The 20,517-nt window shown below is 42.8% G+C and overlaps 1 protein-coding gene across 1 annotated transcript; it reads left to right on the forward strand.

Moving 5' to 3' along the window:
- The first annotated feature begins 432 nt into the window (after positions 1 to 432).
- On the forward strand, positions 433 to 19,371 carry papss1 (3'-phosphoadenosine 5'-phosphosulfate synthase 1). Its single transcript, XM_060047574.1, has 12 exons — positions 433 to 658; positions 1,124 to 1,238; positions 1,367 to 1,602; positions 5,364 to 5,502; positions 7,565 to 7,683; positions 8,019 to 8,132; positions 8,552 to 8,663; positions 10,776 to 10,981; positions 13,609 to 13,744; positions 14,319 to 14,587; positions 16,484 to 16,713; positions 18,128 to 19,371. The coding sequence occupies exons 1-12, from the start codon at positions 599 to 601 to the stop codon at positions 18,264 to 18,266; spliced, it is 1,875 nt and encodes a 624-aa protein (XP_059903557.1). The 5' UTR covers positions 433 to 598; the 3' UTR covers positions 18,267 to 19,371.
- Positions 19,372 to 20,517: the final 1,146 nt, after the last annotated feature.

Raw genomic sequence — 20,517 nt, forward strand, 5'->3', positions numbered from 1 at the left:
TTTCGTACACTCTTATAATAGTCGTTGGCCGTTATTACGTTTATAAAACCTAATATAGATTAAGAACAATGTAATAACATCAACGAAAAAAAAATCCATGGAAATGCTCATGAATCATGATCATGTTCGGGCTTACACGATCTAGCAAACCATGAAACATATCCGATGAGTTAGATGACTGCATGAACAAGCATAGGCCTACTTTTCACTCTGTATAGGACCTATTCAAATTGTCTAATAATAGACTACGCAACCTATTTCATTTTTTTTTTTCAGCAGCAATTTTTTCAGTCATTCTTAACATGGTAGGGTAATGGAAATAGCAAAGTTTAACTCTACAAACGAATAAAAAATTATCCCATCAATGGGTTCAGAGATAGGCCTACATGTATTGATGTATTTATCAATATACGTACCTGACTACGTCACTTCCGTCTAACTGTGCAGACCTCTCCCCGGTCCCTCCCAACATCCGTCTTACCCTAAATCGGATTCATCTGGGAATCTCAATATTGTACAGTACGTTCCTTCGTTTTTTTTTATTATTTTATTGTTTTCTCAACGGTTACCTGGAAAAGAGCAATAGGAACTGCCAGCCATGGAGACATCTGGCAATTCGCACAAGAAGCCGAAACTGAGCAATTCGCCGGAAAACTGGGTGAGTAGCCGATGTTATCGCCACGTCCACCAGCAGTCCGTTCACTATAACTATTATACTAGCCGACTATGCTAACCTAGCTGCGCTGTTGCACTTAGCTAACAAATCTTTTCCGTTTTTACCTCTACTTCCTTACCCTTTGGACTGAAACGTTTTTATAATAAGTTAGTAAGTCTTAGCTGCGGTGGTCCAAGCTATGCTTTGCAGCTTCAGTACATCTGCTGCCGTTTGTCCACTACAGTTGTTTATATTGGTGTTTCAAACGAGTCCGATTATAGGCTATAACATTACCTTATGTTCAGGTTAGGAACCCTATTTCCCCTTACTTTGATTGTCTCTTTCTGTATATCCGAATCGCAGCTACAATAACATGGGTTCATTCATAAGGGGTTTGTCCTGGTAGATCGAAGAAGCAACTGTAACGTTATTTTGCATATGAATTAACGGAGAATTGTCACATTTCAGGGAATGCACAGGGCGACTAATGTTACCTACCAAGCCCACCATGTCAGTCGAAACAAGCGGGGACAGGTTGTGGGCACCAGAGGGGGCTTCCGAGGGTGCACTGTTTGGCTCAGTGGTATGTTCCCAGTCCAATATCCATTTTCTTTATTACCACAACGCAGATGTACTGCATCAATCACAACCCTACCCTATCTTGGGGAGAATTTGAGTTTCATGTGTTGGTCGTTTTCTTTCTGCCTTTAGGTCTGTCTGGTGCGGGCAAGACCACAGTCAGCATGGCCCTAGAAGAGTACCTGGTGTGCCATGGCATTCCCTGCTACACCCTGGATGGAGACAACATCCGTCAGGGGCTGAACAGGAACCTAGGCTTCAGCCCGGGAGACCGCGAGGAGAACATCAGACGCATCGCCGAGGTGGCCCGGCTGTTTGCTGATGCAGGGCTAGTCTGCATCGCCAGTTTCATCTCTCCCTATGGCAGGGTGAGTGGAAACCATAGCGTGTGACTACAGACATGTCCCTGTTTGTAAACAACTGGGCTACTGGAATGTACAATGTTAAAGGTGCTGTAGGTAGTTTTTACAAGCTTCTTTTTTTTTCGCCAGAGCCATCTGTCCGCTATAAGTGAGTGAAATGAATTAGCACAGAGACGCCTGCTTCTGCATGAGACATTAGAGACATTAGACGGTTCCCGGTTCTTTTTTGGATGTTTTCAGAATCCCTTTGCCTGTCAATTACAGGAGCAGTAATGCAAGGCCTCTCAATCATGTATTAAAGTAGAGCAAGAGGGAGAGGAGGGGTGTTTTAGATTTTTTCACCTCCTTACAACTCTTGAATCTTAATATACAGCTAATATACATTTTTTTGTTAAATGTCATTCAAAGTTTTCAGTGGAATTCCACGCTAACTTTTTAAGCTAATCAAAAAAAACAAATGGCAGTTACTTTGTTCTGCTAATCAGTTTAATATGTACTGTTACTATGCTCTGTTATTATGTTCCGTTTTTATGTTCTGTTAGTAACAGAACATATAGTAAGGGAACATCGTAGCCGACTGTTACTATGTTCCCTTACTCTGTTCTGTTAGTAACACTTAGTAACACAACATAGTCAGGGAACATATTAACCGACTGTGACTATGTTCCCTTACTCTGTTCTGTTACTAACACTTAGTAACAGGACATAGTAAGGGAACATCGTAACCGACTGTTACTATGTTCCCTTACTCTGTTCTGTTACTAACACTTAGTAACAGGACATAGTAAGGGAACATCGTAACCAACTGTTACTATGTTCCCTTACTCTGTTTTGTTACTAACACTCAGTAACAGAACATAGTAAGGAGACTTAGTTACCGACTGTTACTATGTTCCCTTATTCTGTTCTGTTAGTAACACCTAGTAACAGCACATAGTAAGGGAACATTGTAACCGTCTTGTTACTATATTCCGTGACCATGCCCGTTACCATGTTCAGTTTCTGTGTTCATTGACTGTGTTTCGTTACTGTGTTCCGTTACCTATTACTTTACTATGCTCCATTATTATGTTGTGCTACAATGTTGCGTCATTTAACTAATTAATATAAAAAAACAGAGAGGGGGAGTGAAGCCGGCTCTCGAATGAGAGGCAGGCTGGTTATTATCCTATAACCACAATCAATGAAACGGAGGTTAAGTATAGCCTTCCTTTATTGACTCAGGGCGTTTAAAGAGGACTTACTTTAAATGCAGGACAGTCATTGTGTCTCAGTGACTGAACAAAATGACGGCATAGCTTGGCCTCAATTTGACTTGTGCACAATCGCTTTGAGTCACATTAATGACTCGTAGTTGCGACAACAAGGAACAGTTTGTCCGTCCCACGCTGCTCGCCTCGAAAACTAGACACGTTTTCACATGTGCTTTTGTTCGGAAGAAAATTTGGGTGGTTGCGTGAGCCAGCTCGTCGTGTGTGCGCAATATTCTGTGAGCAATCTGACATACTAATGATAGCGAGGTAAATGACCAGTTACGCCAAGTTTCAAGTCCCTGGCCGCTTTGAAGCGGATTTGGGATTGATCAAATAACGGCGTTGTTTTTCTTTGAATGTGAGTTATAGTGCCCCCTGTCAACAAAGAAGTCCTTTTATTTTCTGGTAGTCTGTTTATGCGCTGTTTCCATACGTGTACCAACTTTGACATCTCTGAGTTGTTAGCCTTTGGACTGATTGAAGTCAGCGTTTTTTTCCCCATTCACTTCCATCATTAAAAATCTCCTTGGTGAGCACCTGCAACAGAGGTAATTTGAAAATGACCCTTGGATTACTTTTTTTTTTTAGGCTAAGATTACAAATCTTTCCAAATGACCTAAGGGGAGGTCCAAACAAGTTATAGATCTCTGGAGTTCTTTGAAGTGGACCTGTGATTGAATGAACAATGGTGGCCAATTTGCATAATCATATTCACTAGGGATGCAAATTATCGAGTAATTCATTAATCGATAGTTGTTTCATCTTATCGATCGATGATCGATTAATTGATAAGCGGCAATTCTTCTGAGAAGCTGAATTTCCTTCTGAATGTGACACATTTAGGTGATAATTCAACAAAGTCGTTTAGTTGTTGTACTTTAAAATACATTTACATTTAGGGCATTTAGCAGACGCTTTTATCCAAAGCGACTTACAATAAGTACATTTGTCATTTGTCGTCATTAACCAACTTAAAGTGGCTCCATACTGCACTCCGTTTTGCCCTCTTCATCGTGTCAGTAGCTGTGTTCGAAATCGTTCCCTATCATGGATGTGGTGCACTAAATAGGGTGCACGCCATTTTGTAGGGTGTTCGAATTCTCAGTGGTCCACTATATAGGGCACTATATAGTGGACTTAAAATAGGGTACATACGATGTACCCTACATGATACTCCCGTATACCACAATGCAATGCGGTCGTGTTTTCCCGGAGGAAAAGAAGAAGCTGAATAACCTCGAAAACGAATAACATTTAATGACGGCTTTCGTTTACAAATGTCAACAATTTATTTGGGGTTTAACATTAAATATTTAACATTCAAAATTAATTAAACAAGGAAATGTAACATTCAACATCAATACAACCTCCAGCTTTCGTCGTGAGTGCCCGGTTTGTTTACATGATGTGGGCGCATCTGTCTGCGTCACACAAATACCCGGCGCATTTACTGACGCAAATGACGTTTAGAAATCTTAAGCGTAGTGTTCGAATTCTCGTTTGTTCGTTCCCTAAATAGTGCACTATATCATGAACACCATATAGGGAATAGTGAGTGAGTGGATAGGGAACGATTTCGAACACAGCTAGTGTCCCGCTTTTCGTTTGTCTTGTTCTGCTTCGCTTGTGTTCCCGCTTGTGTTCCCGCGTGTGCGTCAAGTACGTCTGGTGTCAAGCGCGCCCTCACGTGGATGGTTGGAAAATTACGGGTTAAAAATGCGATTAATTGCAAGTAATTTATTTTAATCGAGTAATCTCTTATCGACAATTAATCGATAATCGATTAATTGTTTGCATCCCTAATATTCACACATAAATCGGCCATTACTCAGCCAATTTTTGGTCATCGGGTTTACCGATCTGTTCTCGCAACTTCTTTCAAGGTTTTCAGAAGGTACAGGTTCAAGGTTCAAGGTACAGAAAACACTTTCCAGGCAGATATTATGGGTCCTTGAGGCAAAAAGATTCAGCATGTCCAATAAGGCCCAGAAACCAAGTTCAGAGTTTGTTTATAAATGGGCGTGGCTGCATAGGTTGGACCACGAGTTATAGGGCCCAAAAATACTTTTTAGAGACCCACTTCCGGTCTACATATGCCATATTTTATTTGAGAACTCCCAGGTGTTTAGGTTTGGAGTGGTTTGATTTGAGCATTTGTGCCCCTTTCAGACATATTAAATAATAATAATAATATTATTAATAAAAAAAGTCAGCAATGTTGGTCTTTTAAAGTAGACGTGCACTGCATTGATATATGCCCTACTTTTTGGTAGTGGTTTTGTTGTAAATGGCACCACGAGTAGATGGTTACCAAAAATCGGCAAAAGAGAAAAATGGAATATAGGACTCATGATTACAATAGTGTGGCTTGCTTTGCAGGCCACTATGTTGATTTCCCAGCCCTAGTTACTTTACTTTGTTACATTGCTATATTACATGTAGTTGACAATTATGCAAATGTTAAGTTTCAGCCTTGCTTGAATGTGAATTGTCCCATGTCATTCTGTCCTCCAGGACCGCCTCAACGCCAGGAAGATCCACGAGGCCGCCGGTCTGCCCTTCTTCGAGGTTTTTGTTGACGCCCCACTGGATGTGTGCGAGCAGAGGGACGTGAAGGGACTGTACAAGAGAGCCAGGGCTGGGGAAATAAGAGGTACTTGTTTTATTCATAATTTATACATGAGATATGAGAAGATATCGCATATATTTCGAGATATCCCCTCTCCACTCAAGGAGGTGTGCGTGACGGTGAGGAGACATTTTGTAAAAACGTCGCTATTTTTACAGCTCATGAATCTATTAAAAATGTTGACCTTGGCCGACCTTAACTTTTATCAACTCAAGCAAAAGCAATTAAGTTGTTTTTACCCCAGTGTACTTTTAAACTCCTGCTGTCATTTTAAGGCAAATAAATACAATAAGATGCATATAATTATTTCCAAAAATGTGTTTCATTACACTGTTTGGAGTATATTTTATTTATCTTACAGCCTTATCTTTAGCTTGTGTTCTCCGAAAGAGAGATATTCTAGATTTCTTCATGACAGTCCCAGCTATCTCCCATTTGGTGTGTCCTGGAAAGACGCCAATAATCCCATTTAGGATTTGTATCCTGAATGCTCCGCCGCCTCCAAGTGTTCTGCACTCCCCTAACTTTAATCCTAGCTTAGCGTTTTACCTTATCGATTATCTCTGGCTCAAAGGATTCTAAATCAATATTCTAAATCTCCTATTGATGAGCTGATAGTCATTAATTTTGCCACTTTTGGAAAGGGATACATTACAAGAGATATGATTAAGAGGCATCAGAAGATGAGTAGGTGGGTATCTAGGATAGCTGTAAACATCTAAAGCAGGGATGGGTAATTTACATGATAAAGAGGGCCAACATTTTTCATCAGCCCCATCCGAGGGAGCACTTCAACTTATCGGATATGAGGGAAGAAAGATACAAACAAAATATGTGTATATGTCTGTATCGGTTGGCTGGCGATACAATTTGTGGGTAGGGCGTAGACATGGTCGGGGGGTCGTCCCTCAGAAAATTAGGAATTTGGCAGATGTGATTTCCTGTATTCTGGTGGATTTTGGGGATGGCCACTACCTATCATTCTGATTCATAGCCTATGAATGTTTATTGAACCAACATACATTGATTTCATATTTTCCATGCTCAAATGCATTTTTAACATGTCTATAATCTTGTTAAACTACAAATACAACACGTTTGTTTTAAAAGAAACAACAACAGCCACATGAGGGATAAGTCTTTTTTTCAGTGCAGAGGGGTCACATAAATAATCATTCAATGATGGCAAAAAACTGAAAAACAGTGGCCTAACATTAAGTGCAACAACTAGCATTATTTTCAGTGAAATGATAGTAGTTGTAGTGGTGACTTAAGTTGAAATCTTACGACTGATATCGTTCCCAATCCAATATGTGTGTGTATAAAGTAAACAACACATTATTCTCATCCCGGGGTTATTGATACAGGCAATTTTCCAACATGCAAGAGCTGCCATAGTACATGGAGTTACAGGAACGCACAGCTAATGCACCCATTCTGAATGATTCAGATGGGCTGCATTAGCCTTCCTCCCCCCGTTAAACTAATCCAGTATAAAGAGGCCGTGCCAGGATAGATAAGCCTATAGTGCAGTTGGAGGAACTAAACGGCATAAATAAAAATAAGGAGCATGATAAAACACTTGATGTGTCTGCTTGGTCATAACAGGGGGCATCCACGGGAAGCTCTTGAGCGATAGCGGGACACAACGACATAGACCACCAGATAACCTACCCTATTATAAGATCCAATATAAAAAACGAAGCAAAGTTCCACCTGCAATCATAAATTACCGTCATTCATCTTTACTTAAGTCATACATCTGAAATTAGATCTTCTGTGTCAATCGTTTGTTTTATTTAGTTCAGTTAGACTTGGTGTCTCTTTATTTATTTTAGATTTTCTTTGTGATAGGCTTTTGTGCCATTCTTGAAAGGAGAGGTAAGGGGATGGGAAGCATCTGTAGCATAGGCCTGGGGAATTGAACCTGGGTCCCATACTAAAAGTATTGTGAGGTGGTTAGCATACTAGTGGTTGAGACATTGAGCAGCCCCGGAAGCGTCTCTTTATATGAATTTTGAAGTTTAAACAGGAACTACTTTGAAAATACGCGAATCCTTTGTTAAATCATAGTTTTTTGTTGCAGGTTTCACCGGCATCGACTCTGAGTACGAGAAGCCAGAGGCTCCAGATCTGGTGTTGAAGACCGACTCTTGTAGCTTGAACGAGTGCATACAACAACTGATTGACCTTCTTCAGGAGAGGGTGAAGCACACGATAACAGATATCAAAGATTTATCGCAAGTCAAACACTAGTCGTTGTGTTTTTCCACTTTCGATGGAGCTTTTGACTAGCTCAATTACTGCACTCTTTTGCACTGCATCCATTCACCACTAGAGGGAACTAAATCCTCATGTATGACTTTGTGTCTCTTTGCTTTTTTTTTTTAAATGAGATGTAGATTTTATAAGTCAATAGTTTGATCATGATTATATCAGTCAATCCGTGTTCTCATGCAGAACCCTTGATTATCTGATCAATGTTTGACTTATTCTTAATGAACCTTGCTGATTTATTTCATGTTTTTTTCCCTCATCAGGACATTGTTCCTGTGGATGGTTCCTATGAGATCAAAGAGTTGTATGTCTCGGAGAACAAGTTGGACCTGGCCAAGGCAGACGCGGAGACTCTACCTGCCGTGCAGATCGGCAAGGTAACAACTGACATATCACCTCTTTCTCCCAAATACTGGTCTATCTTTCCAGACCAGATGTTTTGAGGCCTTACCCTTTCAGTAATGATTGGATCTGCACATGCCTCCTTGACCAACACCAGAGATAGAGACAAAGGCAGATCAAGAGAGAGTGGTACATCTCGTATCTCCTATGGCCTATTTCTAGCCACTGGGCGGTTTCTCAAGGAGTTCACTCTTGTTATGGTCATCCATCCAACCAAAGACATTTGGCTGGTGTTCCCTTTTCAAAGCCCCCTTCTGCCGCAGTGTCTGGTGACCTGACGACGTCTACTCACCACAGCCAATCGTTCCCATTAGCGTTCAGCATGGCAGCGCCACCTCAGAGCTACCAAGTCCTGGCAGCGTCTCGCGTGGCTCATGGCGTTTGATTTCTCCAGGTGGACATGCAGTGGGTGCAGGTGCTAGCCGAAGGATGGGCCACGCCCCTGAACGGCTTCATGAGAGAGAGGGAGTACTTGCAGTGTCTCCATTTCGACTGTTTACTGGATGGTAAGTGAGCAGCCCCACTTGTTAGTTATTACTACTATAATTTAGTAGTTAGAGTTTATTTAGAGTTAACATGGACTACTATAATAATCATTAATAACTATTATTATGCATGCTGTCTGGCACCTGCGTTACCAAGGTTACCAGTTAGCCTTAGATGGAGCCGGAGGCTCACAGAAGGAGCTGTGCCAGGGTAGTTTGACAGAGGGAGCGAGGCCATACCGACCCTTGATGCAAAATTGGAGGCTTATCAACGTTTTCCTTTCTCAGCATTGTTCCAAAGTTTATGCTGAATCCATACTGCTCATTTAAAAGTCCTCCCTTGTCTCACTTTCCATTCTGCTCACAATGAACAGTTTAATACCTTATCCAGACATTGACACTGGTTTAATATTTTGAATGATCTGATATTTGCAGGGTTATTTTTTACTAAATAATGGATTGTAATAACGGCAACGATGGAACAGGAAAGACAAAAGGCAACATTTTGCGGTCAGAATGCCCTTTTTGTGTGACTTTTATACAATTCCAAAGCAGTCTCTTGAACACCGCTAATAAGGTCAACTTTCAATTCCAGAAGCATCAAAAAGCCATTTAATTGAACCGTGTTTGCAGGGTGCGTTATGATGTGTGTGTTTTTAACTATATGCTCAAGACTGCTCCACGTTGCGTCTCTTACATTTCGCTAATGGGACACAATCTCAAATCGGTTTAATATGTGAATACAAAACAGATTTTTTTGTTTATGTTCATCAAATGTCAGGAAAAACGGCGGTGTGTTCAAGATAAGATATATAAAGAAAGGCGACTGCATACTTTAGAGGAACACCCTCTACTGTCGGCACGTTTGTATTGTAATTGCGATATAATGGAAATTCTTTTCATTCTTGGACTTAATGAAACACAAGAAAATCTTTTCGGCCATCCCTTTGTGACGGTCCAAAACAAGTTACTCTGGAACCGTAGGAATGATGGTGTTCCCAGAACGGAGTCAATTTACTTTTATTGCTCATATGACCTCCGACCCATCAGATTTGTATCGCCCAACATCTATCTCCCCCTGCTGCACAACATCCAGTAAATCGAGTGGAATACCATCCAAGAACAGTGCACTTGTTTTATCATCGAGATTCGTCTACTGCTACAGCTTCAACTGCTCCGTTTCTGCATTGCTGACGTCGGTGACCAAACTCAAGCTCTAGGTTCTGTCCCAGTGCCCTGTTTTGTAGACAATTAGCTGGGCTTTTTACTGGACACAAGCGGAAAAAAAGATGGTCGCCGGCTCCTCGGGTTCCCTATTGTTTGTCCTGGAGGCGGGAAACCCGAGGCGAGGAAGGGGAAGAAGCCTCCAGTATTGATTGACACTACAAACCATAATTTGTCGATGCTCAGTTCCTTCCTTCTCAGGATGTCGCCCTCAAAGACCTATATCGAAATAATAAAAAAAGTTGATGTCACAAGGGAGTAGTGATTCATTCCCCCATTACAACTGGTCAATAACGGATCGCTGCACTGCACTGCACTGGGGGGGGGGGGGCAGGAAATTAGAAAAGTGAAATTTCATCTTTTATGAAAATTAACGAATCATGCAATAACGGGCCTGAGTCTCCCGTGTGTGTGTGTGTGTGTGTGTGTGTGTTCCTCGGTACAAGTGGTGTGTGTGTGGGAGGGGGGTGGGGTAGCAGACATCGTCTGGAGTCGTCCTCTGAAAAGTGTACCGCTGGTAAAAGCCAGAAGTATCTCTATAGCCGGGGAGATGGGTTGGGATTCAGGTCCTTTGAAAGAAAAGCAATACAGCCTGAAAGCCTCACTAAGTACTTCATATATGCTAGCTTGGTATTATTAGCCCAAAGGAAAGGGTATGAAATTACATGGTCAATATGTTGATAGATTTATAATAATTAGTGTGTCCAAGGCCAGGTAGGAAGAGATACACACAATATATCCCAACATTATTGACCAAGCTCTAATGTAGAGAAACGTAGCTCCTGCCTTTTGCTGTTTATTGGTTATTCAGGGCCTTCTGGGAACCCCCAAGTGTCGAACCCCCTTGAGCAGCGATCTGTTTTATGCTCTCTCACTCACTCACTCACTCACTCTCTCTCTCACACCCAGGTGGAGTGATCAACCTGTCGGTGCCGGTGGTGCTGCCCGTGTCCGTGTCTGATAAGGAGCGTCTGGACGGGGTGACGGCCATGGCCCTGGTGTACGAGGGCCGGCGTGTGGCCATCCTGCGCAACCCGGAGTTCTACGAGCACAGGAAGGAGGAGCGCTGCGCCCGCCAGTGGGGCACCACCTGCAAGGACCACCCTTACATCAAGGTCTCACTCACTGACGCACTCATTCACACTGTCACACAAACACTGTCTCACTCACTCACTCACACATACTGTCACTCAAACCTACTATCAATCACACCTACTGTCACTCACTCACAGACACTGTCACTCACACACACACACACACACACACACACACACACTGTCCCTCACACACAGACACTGTCACTCTCACACACACACACACACTGTCTCACACACTACAGGTAATTGGGGTTTGAAACAAGATCCTTCGACTGGAATAAATTTCGACACAGGTTTTTTCTATATAAAAATAAATAGAGTTTTCAAGTATCTGTTAATGGCTAATGGTCCCCTTATCAAAGTCCACTGCCTTTCTTACACAAGACGCGACTTGATGGCGCTGTTCCCTCGTCTGCTGGAGCCGCACGCTTGTGGCCAGTCCAACTGTTTTCTTTAGTTTATTTTGGTCTGTGGCTTGGTTTTCAGCACACATGTTTTATTATGGCGCTGAGGTTTTCTTCCCTCAGCTTAAACAAAAGACTCCTGAGTGTCAGTGAACTGGGCGGCTCAGTTTTGCATTGTTAAATGCAGTGCTGGCCTCAGCGTGGACATTACGAGCCCCCCTACCAGTAAATTCACAGTCACAGAGATAAATAGCAGGATCATTGTTTTTTAAATATATTTATGAATTTTCTCAACGCCGCATTAAGAATTCAACCGCCTAACTCATTTAAATCAGGGATTTTTGCGAAGGGATCTCTCGTGAACGTACATTGGCAGCGACGTGAGCGGAAACGTGAGTTAACCTATATGGGGTCACATATACACCCCCCCCCCCCCCCCCCCCCACATTGTTGTTAGTGCTGCTCGAAAGCAATCACTTCCATTGATGGTCGAATGTAAGTTGTGTTTAACTCCATGTCTCTGCCAGTTAGCCTTATCTTTTTGATTGCATGCCGTTTGTATCTCAAAAGTTGTATTTATATACAACCCTTTTTGTGCGATTTTAGGCTTTTACTTTGAAGCACAGTGACCACCAGTGGAGTTCACACCTGCTTCCAGTTCTAGCCTCCAGCACTTGGCGGATACTTCCGCCCCGACCCCTCGTTAACTTTTATCTACAATATGCCGTCAATGCGTTATCCCCCTTCCGTGTATTTGTGTGTGTGTGCGCGCACAGCCTGTTTTGATTAATGTGTCCCTCACAAAACAGTTTGTGCGTGTATACGTTATGGTAATTTAAATCCGGAACTTGGCTTGCGGCAGTCAGTCAACACACCCTTCCAGAGCCAGTCTACGTTTCCCTGTTTACCTGGCCATTACCTCGGGGAGAACGCGCCCTTTGAAGGAGACTTTGGTGTAGCGACTGTTTACTTAGCCATGACCCCTTTTTTATATGTGTGTATAAATAAATAATATGGATACATAAATAAATAATACAAGACTATGCAGGGCCTGACAGCAGCGGCATGCGTGTGTGCGCACGGAACCCTTTCCTTCTTTAAACATGTATAAAAAAAAAAAGTGTAACCGTGTAGTGCTTAAAGTTTCCATTCACTTTGAAAGAGTGTGTGTGTGTGTGTGTGTGTGTGTGTGTGTGTGTGTGTGTGTGTGTGTGTGTGTGTGTGTGTGTGTGTGTGTGTGTGTGTGTGTGTGTGTGTGTGTGTGTGTGTGTGTGTTGGGATTGGGCGAGGAGGATTCTTGCCCTGGCCAGACGATGAGTAGTTAACTGTGTTGCCGTGGAACTGGTTGTGGATGACTTCAAGACAGGCGGCACACTTTCCCTGCCCAGGACTTTTGTTTGGTAAACCATCCACTGCAGAAATAAATCACAGCGCTACAGTTGATTTCTGCAGTGGATGTTTTGCCAAAACTCCTCTAAGTCTTCTGTGTATAAGCAAACAGGACTTCTCTGATTTGATGCTATGTAGATGCAAGAGAGGTTGTAGATGCAAGATTTCTGTCCCTCACATCCCTATCTGTATTCATAGTTACCCAACTAATGAACCTCTCGTAAAGTTTACAAAGGTCTAAGTTACTCTAGCGGCCTGCTTTGGACTCTGTTCACGTCCGCTTAGCTCTGGTGCAGTGCTTCCCTGAGCGCCTTCCCTGGCACAGAATTAAGTAATTCTGTATCAAATTAACGTCCAGAGCTCTGAGAACCTTGAGCTACGGACACTCCGCAGGCTACAGAGAGGTCAACATCAAACAACAGCAAGTATTCAGCCTGAGTCTGGAGGACGAGCGATGATTTCGATTGAGCTCGCCTACTGGGTCGATTCCCCCTCTGCGCTCATGAGCTCATCAAGGGATGGTTTTATTGGGAAATAAAAGTAAATGATGTAAATCTATTCTCAGTGTTTTCAACAAGATATGGTGACACGCAATGGACAGATCCATGCTCGCTTTGTAGCCAGCTCAAATAGAAACGTTTTCATGTCAGTACATTTGTGATTTATGATTTATTTGGGATACATTTTTGGATTTCTGTCAGCGCCCCAGAGAGTTATAGATGGGTGATTTTATCGCACACATGGGCCATTTTATCATGTTTACCCCAGCGCCCACGTTGGTCATTTTTTTCTCCACACGCTCAATCTCTGGGTGGTTCTGGTGTTCTGACCGCTGGCTCTCCGTGTCCCCAGATGGTGATGGAGAGTGGCGACTGGCTCATCGGAGGAGACCTGCAGGTCCTGGAGCGGATCCGCTGGAGCGACGGACTGGACCAGTACCGACTCACGCCCACCGAGCTGAAGCAGAAGTTCAAGGAGATGAACGCAGGTGAGGTGGCTCCTATTCCCCTTCTCGTGTGTGGTCAGATGTGTGCTCGTGTCTCCGTACGTCTGCCCCAGCGGCAAAACCCAGGAATAATACCAACAGCCTTGGTGGCTCGAAATGAACACCACTTCCAATCCTTTTAACAGCCCAATGATTTAATTTTGAGAGAGTTATTTGTTCTTTAGTCATTTTTGGCGTTCAAGTGCTAATGATGATGCATAGTGCGATGAACAACATATATAGACTGCTATTACTAGTACACCTACAATATTGAAAATCAATAACGTAACAGACGACCCGTCTGTTACTTTATTGATTTTCAAAATTGTATTTCCCTATGTCCTCAACCATTCTCATCCTATTGGGTGACCATGACATATGTACATAAACAAAATCAGCCAATCATACCATTGGACTTTGGTTTGTTGGTTTGTATCACCAACATCATCACCCTCACCCATTTGTGCGAGAAGACCATCCTCATATCCACCATGAGGCCCTCGAGTGTCCCAACATTAACCTCCGCCTCCCCTTCCTCCCTACCCTAACCCCGTCCCCCCGGTCCACCTCCTCCCAGACGCCGTGTTCGCCTTCCAGCTGCGCAACCCGGTGCACAACGGCCACGCCCTCCTGATGCAGGACACCCACCGGCGGCTGGTGGAGCGCGGCTACCGCAAGCCGGTCCTCCTGCTGCACCCTCTGGGGGGCTGGACCAAGGACGACGACGTGCCGCTGGAGTGGCGCATGAAGCAGCACGCCGCTGTGCTGGACGAGGGCGTGCTGGACCCCGAGACCACCATCGTCGCCATCTTCCCCTCGCCCATGATGTACGCCGGACCCACCGAGGTAACACCCCTAACTACCACGCCCTGCTCAAAGACGTCGTCGTTGTTGTGAGGATGGTAGGGTAGGGGGGGGAGGGGGATGATGACGACACACTGGAGGTTGCTCGGAACAGCTTCGATCTATTATGTTCCGAACAAAAGGAACGGACAAATGGGAAGGAACAAACAAAGCATCATTCTGCCGGTCCAGAACGGACCACATGAAAGGGCGTCTGTTGGAGACGTCTGTAGGATACGCCCGGAATGGGCGCGTCCTACAGACAGGGTGGAAAGGTTACGTGACTCATGTGTTTGATTTAAAGTCTTCGCGAGTAAGGAAGCAAGTGTGTGTGGGTGGGTGTGTGCGTATGTGCGCGTGTCTGTGTGTGCGCACGTGAAGCGAAATCCACTCTAAATAAAAGATCAAATCGGTCTGGATGGTAATCAAGCCTAGAGAACCTCCATGGTTAATGTTTCCAGAGCAGATACTAGTGGGACGGGTCAGCGGTGAGTCCTCCATCTTGGAGTCATTAGCTCATTATTATGGAAAGGTATTGGTGGGAATTATTGAAAGCATATTGGCCTATAACTGGTAAATGTTAGTCAGAGGGCTGTCCCTATCGCTCTCTAATGTCATCCTCCAAAAGGGGTCTCAAGTGCCTGTCTTCAACATGGTGGTTGTCCTTCACCAAGAGGCGTTTCCAATGGGCTTTCAACAGCCGCGCCTCAGGTCAAATCGTATTCCGCTTAAATATTTGATTTCATTTGTTTTCTTCAATGGAAGCTGTACTCAACACAAGGCGATGCATGTGAACAGTCTACAGTGTGGCTTCTCAAAAAGCCTTTGCTTATGCTTTTGAGGATAGTATTACAATTTGTGTCATGGCAAGAAAGTAATTACGACCAAGGGAGTAAGATTAAGACCTGCATGGAAACCACAATGTAAAACAGGCAGATGTCCAGTTTCTGTGTATGCCAAAGGTTAGCTTCAGGATTATTCTAAAGATCTACGATCCCTTAGGGCCGAAGCCTGTGTTCTAATCCCTGTCTTGTAGTTATAGGAGTGTGCATGTATATTGCTAAATATTATACTACAGACTAACGGAAACATAAGCACACATACTCCATACGTCACCAGGGTCTTTATTCTTTGCTCACCAATATTATGTGCAATGTTTTAAAAGCAATGTTGGATGTTAGCTATTACTAATAATAAGAACCAGAGAAAGGCCTGGGCTCTAGTGGTAAGTGTGTATTCCTGAGGGCAACAGCTGTAGTGCGTTGCCTGCCTGTGAACTCTTATGGAGGTAACGTATGCTGACTCAAAGTGGGAGAACTCGTTGCCAGAGTTTCAGTTGCCTATAGAGCTCTTGGGACCACCTTCCCGTGTTAAAAGATTTTAGCTTCAATATATTTCCAAACAAACACAACTTGCATCTGAATGTGATTTTCAGAAATTAAAGGCGAAGAGCAAAAAGGTTCAATGTGAGGTTCTTATCCGCAGGCCTGATCTTTTCTGAAGGGTATTTGTGTTTTTGTATGTTTACCACATCAGCGCTGTTATCCACAATAATCTGATCATTCTGCAAAATGGCCTCTGATACAGTGCCATTAATTTAAAGTACTTCCAAGACATATTTCACAAATCTATACCATCATTTTTGCTACTTTATGTGAGGGAGTACTTGTACTAATCCATATAATTTTTCCACTTCAACAAATCCTATGAAATCATCAAACATTTGAATAAGAGGTTATTATTGTTTTAAAATCATGTGGGTTACATTATGAAACAATTGTTTCCAATACAGACTCATTTTCTAACTCTGCCAAACCACAAAGAACCCCTTACTGTCCCCCGGTGTTCATAAATCAGATGATGCTCCTTTTAAGCTAAGCGGTTTCAAATGATCCACAGGTGCAGTGGCACTGCCGGTCGCGGATGGTGGCCGGGGCCAACTTCTACATCGTGGGCCGGGACCCTGCGGGCATGCCCCATCCAGAGACAGGCAAGGACCTGTACGAGCCCACCCACGGAGCCAAGGTCCTCACCATGGCGCCCGGGCTCATCACCCTGGAGATCGTTCCCTTCAAGGTTGCCGCTTACAACAAGGTCAAAAAGGCCATGGACTTTTATGAGCCCAAGAAGTAAGAATCCATTATTGTCATCACATATCCAATTTTCCTTTTTTAAGACTCATAGTACTTACTTTTTGCGTGTTGTAATTCTCACAACTTTCAGTGGATCTACAACTCTAATACAATGCCAGAATATAAAACTATACAATTTGAAACACATCATCGTATACTTATAGATAATTGTCATATTAACAACCATTAAGGTCTTCAACCTGTTACCGAAGTAATGTTAACGCAATGATTTACCAGTTTCCATTTTTGAAGTTTCCATATTAAACAAATGTCGTATTTACTTATGACGAAAACTCTAAGCAGCCATGCCAACAATGACAGTAACACATTTTGTTCCTCACACACCCAAGTTCCCCAGCCTTGACGTGAGCCTTGAAGTTTTCCAAAAAGTACAAATAAATGCCATTAATCTGTTTACGGAGCCTGCCGACGGTGACTAACTGCAATCTGTCCAATCTCTGGACTCACGGCTGCTTCCATCATCAATTCATGCAACAATGACTGTTTCTGGCTTTCTGCGGTGTGACTAACTGCGGCCAGAGCACTGAAAACATTTTCATTCTGTTTTCCATGTGATGCCTTTCCAACAATGATTCAAATGCAATTTGTTGAAATTCTATCGCTTGTCAAAAAAGGTGACTGCTCCAGCACACATTTTGCGCTCGTTAGAATAAAATGGATACCTGTTTTGTGCTCGGGCTTCACCTGCCCATGGCATCACAAAATGAGCCTCTGCAAAATGCCTTCTGCTGCCGCTCTGCTCCGTCCAACCGGGGCTGGTTTTCGTCAAGCGGGGAAGCAGGCCATGAAAGCGTACAACGGTTTCACCAAGTCGCCCGTCCAATCCCCGAGAGCCATAAAGACCATGACAGGAACGACAGTGTATCGGCCCACCAAAGACCGAGAACAATGAAACCAAACAGTGTGTCATTAGGCTAAGATCGCTCTGTTGTCCCTCCAAAGAATGCAGTATGATCACGCTCGCATGTCCACCGCCCTGATGACATTACACAGAGTAATCATCCAGAAAATTTTGTATTCGCAATATATTACTCTGAATCATGTATGAATTCATGCTTTGAATCCAGATGTAGGAAATACCCACGGCTCTGGCGGGCATCTTGGGGAACGGAGAGCATTTCATCTGTGCTTTTTTCATCTGTGCTATGCCTTTTAATTTTATGCTTCGACCAGGCCTTGCCTAAATTGTATCTTCTAGTCCTTCAATCAAGGGTATGGCCGGAATTACAACAAGCTAACAGTTAACAGTGTGTGGAATCATGTTTTCTTGTATATTAAATGTGGGTAAATAATATTAACAACGTATTAATGCGCTTTGATGATTAAATGAGTCGGTTGATTTTCCCAAAAATACCATAACAAATTCTGCTATTTTCTTTTTCAATGACAGCCATCAGGACTATGACTTCATCTCAGGCACTCGCATGCGTAAGATGGCTCGCGAGGGCCAGAACCCCCCGGAAGGCTTCATGGCACCCAAGGCGTGGAACGTGCTGAAAGAATATTACAAGTCACTGGAAAAGGCGTGAGGCCGGGCCTGGGTAGGCCCCGGTGGTTTCTCCAAACCCTTAACATTAACGGTGGGACCACACGACTACTATGGCTACATATGAATCTGCATAGTCTCTCCTGTCAATGCTCTAAATGCACTGCTCACTTAATGTTGGTGTTGCTGTCAGTTGTCTTTTTAGTTTAACCACAGTTACAGCTACTATGTATTTGATTGACTATCTCACCTTTTTTAGTACTGTATGTTAACAGAGTGAAATGTGTCTCCTTTTTTAGTTGAATGGTGCCAGTGACCTGCTGTCACATGAATGTACTGTTGATCAGTGATAATTTGTGTTAATTTGCGTTTGGCCCAAAGTGGAGCCAGGAGATATCACTTGCTTTGTTTTGGTAAGTGACATCACCTGACACCTATTTCAGCCAATTAGAAACATGAAAATAACACAATGATTAGCTTCTAATGTGTGGTTACATAAATAATGTTAAAGCATCTATTTAATATTGTGAATATTCTACTAAAATCCTAATTAACTAATCAATTGTTCTTATCGTTTTTAAGTGACAGCAAATTGACCAAAATAAATGGTTTGTCCGAGTGTCCAAGTAAAAATTCAGTGCCTTGGTTTTGTCAAATAATGCGATCAGAAATTTGACTTGCATGCTGTGCAATTAAGCACAGCACTGCTTCTTGTCCCCCGTGTCACTTTGTTACGCCAAAGCGGTCCAGTAGTTCAGCAGAAACATTCTACAAAACAGATGGGTACTGAAAAAGAGCCGTGGAGATGTTTTGCTTTGGAAATGCAACCCTTGATGTTACTTAGTGTGAGTGTAGCTCTCCTCAGTCCTAACCTCTCTGTCCTCAAGTCATCTAAGATATTAATAATAAGATATTTTCCTCTTACCTTACAGTTTTGTGTATATGTTTTTGCATCTTATTCGTTTAACTTAGACGAAATTGGAAATCTAGCTGTTTTTGCGTATTTTTGTATTTTAATGCTTGTATTTTTTTTTCAATGTTTCCATTTCATTACATTCATTCTGTAAAATCCATTTGACATTGACCAGCAACGTTACTGATGTGTACTTAATCCCTCCCTGTCCAATAAATATTTTTTACCAAATGGAGCCATTGAATGCAACTGATGTTTATCTCATCTTAAGTGTGGTCGGTTACTGATATTCCTTTCTGGTGTATGTAACCATATAAATAAATACACTTAACATTCCTAACACAATTTAACGGTGTGTTTTATTGTAAAAAAAAAACAAAAAACACAGTTTTTCTGTACAAATTTAATCTTAAACTGACTTAAATCTGCCTTCAACATGACACACTTGAAACGTCTTGGTTCTTAACCTCATGGTTCTTCTGCTGCAAGCTCCCCGTCGCTTATTCTGTTGTATATTGAATGAGACAGACCCTTTACCGACCCCAATCAGAGACACACATACACACACACTGCTACAGCTGGCCGCCAGATGCAGTGGCACAGCGAGAGTGGAGCGCACAGGGTTAATTCCAGAATTTAAAGACATGACTCTCAGAAATGCTTCACCTAATCCAACATCTTCAACGTAATGAATAGACCTGCCAGCAGCAATTCTTCTACCTTTCTCCAGCTCTCGCTCAATCTCCAGCGGTAATCAAGGTTGGACTTTGATTTGACTTCAAAGAAAGCGGTTTTACTTTTTTGTTTTGTTTCCTTTTTGGGGGAAGGTTTCATTGCAACGTTTTGTCCCTAAACTCGGAGCTTGTCATGTCTTCAGAGTGTTAGTATTCCTCCGTCAATGTCATGCTGTCTTGCTTTTTAGCTGTGACTATTTTTGGAGGTCTCACCCCATAATCAGACCTAGACTTCAGATTTAACATCGTCCTGTCTGAGCGTATCATTACAGAGTGGCATGCGGCCACAAGAAGCTCCTGACTACATTGACGACGGTGGAACAGTTGTCAGGGGAGGCGACACCATTTAAAGACACCATCATCTGTCTTATCTGAAGCAGTCGACTTTATGTTCAGAAGGATTTTAGTTGAGTTAGTTGGACCTGCCAACCTTCCTGCAGAAACAGTCGGGATCAAAATGATGAGAAAATATTAGCTTCTCAAGTTTATCCTCAAAATGCTGGCTTCTCAAGTCGTAATCATCGTAAACTTTGTTTGAAGTCGCGCAACAACTTACATTAATGAACACATTTGTTATTCACATGGATGATCAATATATTCAGTAATGACACACATTTGTTACATAAAATAACGAATGGTTCAAAAGG

Source organism: Gadus macrocephalus, chromosome 3, assembly GCF_031168955.1.
Source record: "Gadus macrocephalus chromosome 3, ASM3116895v1".
NCBI lineage: Eukaryota > Metazoa > Chordata > Actinopteri > Gadiformes > Gadidae > Gadus > Gadus macrocephalus.

What these genes read in the sequence shown, in the direction of transcription:
- papss1 (XM_060047574.1), top strand. Translation starts at nt 599, where the DNA reads ATGGAGACATCTGGCAATTCGCACAAGAAGCCGAAACTGAGCAATTCG. An exon ending in TCATCTCTCCCTATGGCAGG is followed by an intron (nt 1,603 to 5,363) that starts GTGAGTGGAAAC and finishes TCTGTCCTCCAG; the next exon opens with GACCGCCTCAACGCCAGGAA. An exon ending in GACTTTTATGAGCCCAAGAA is followed by an intron (nt 16,714 to 18,127) that starts GTAAGAATCCAT and finishes TTTCAATGACAG; the next exon opens with CCATCAGGACTATGACTTCA.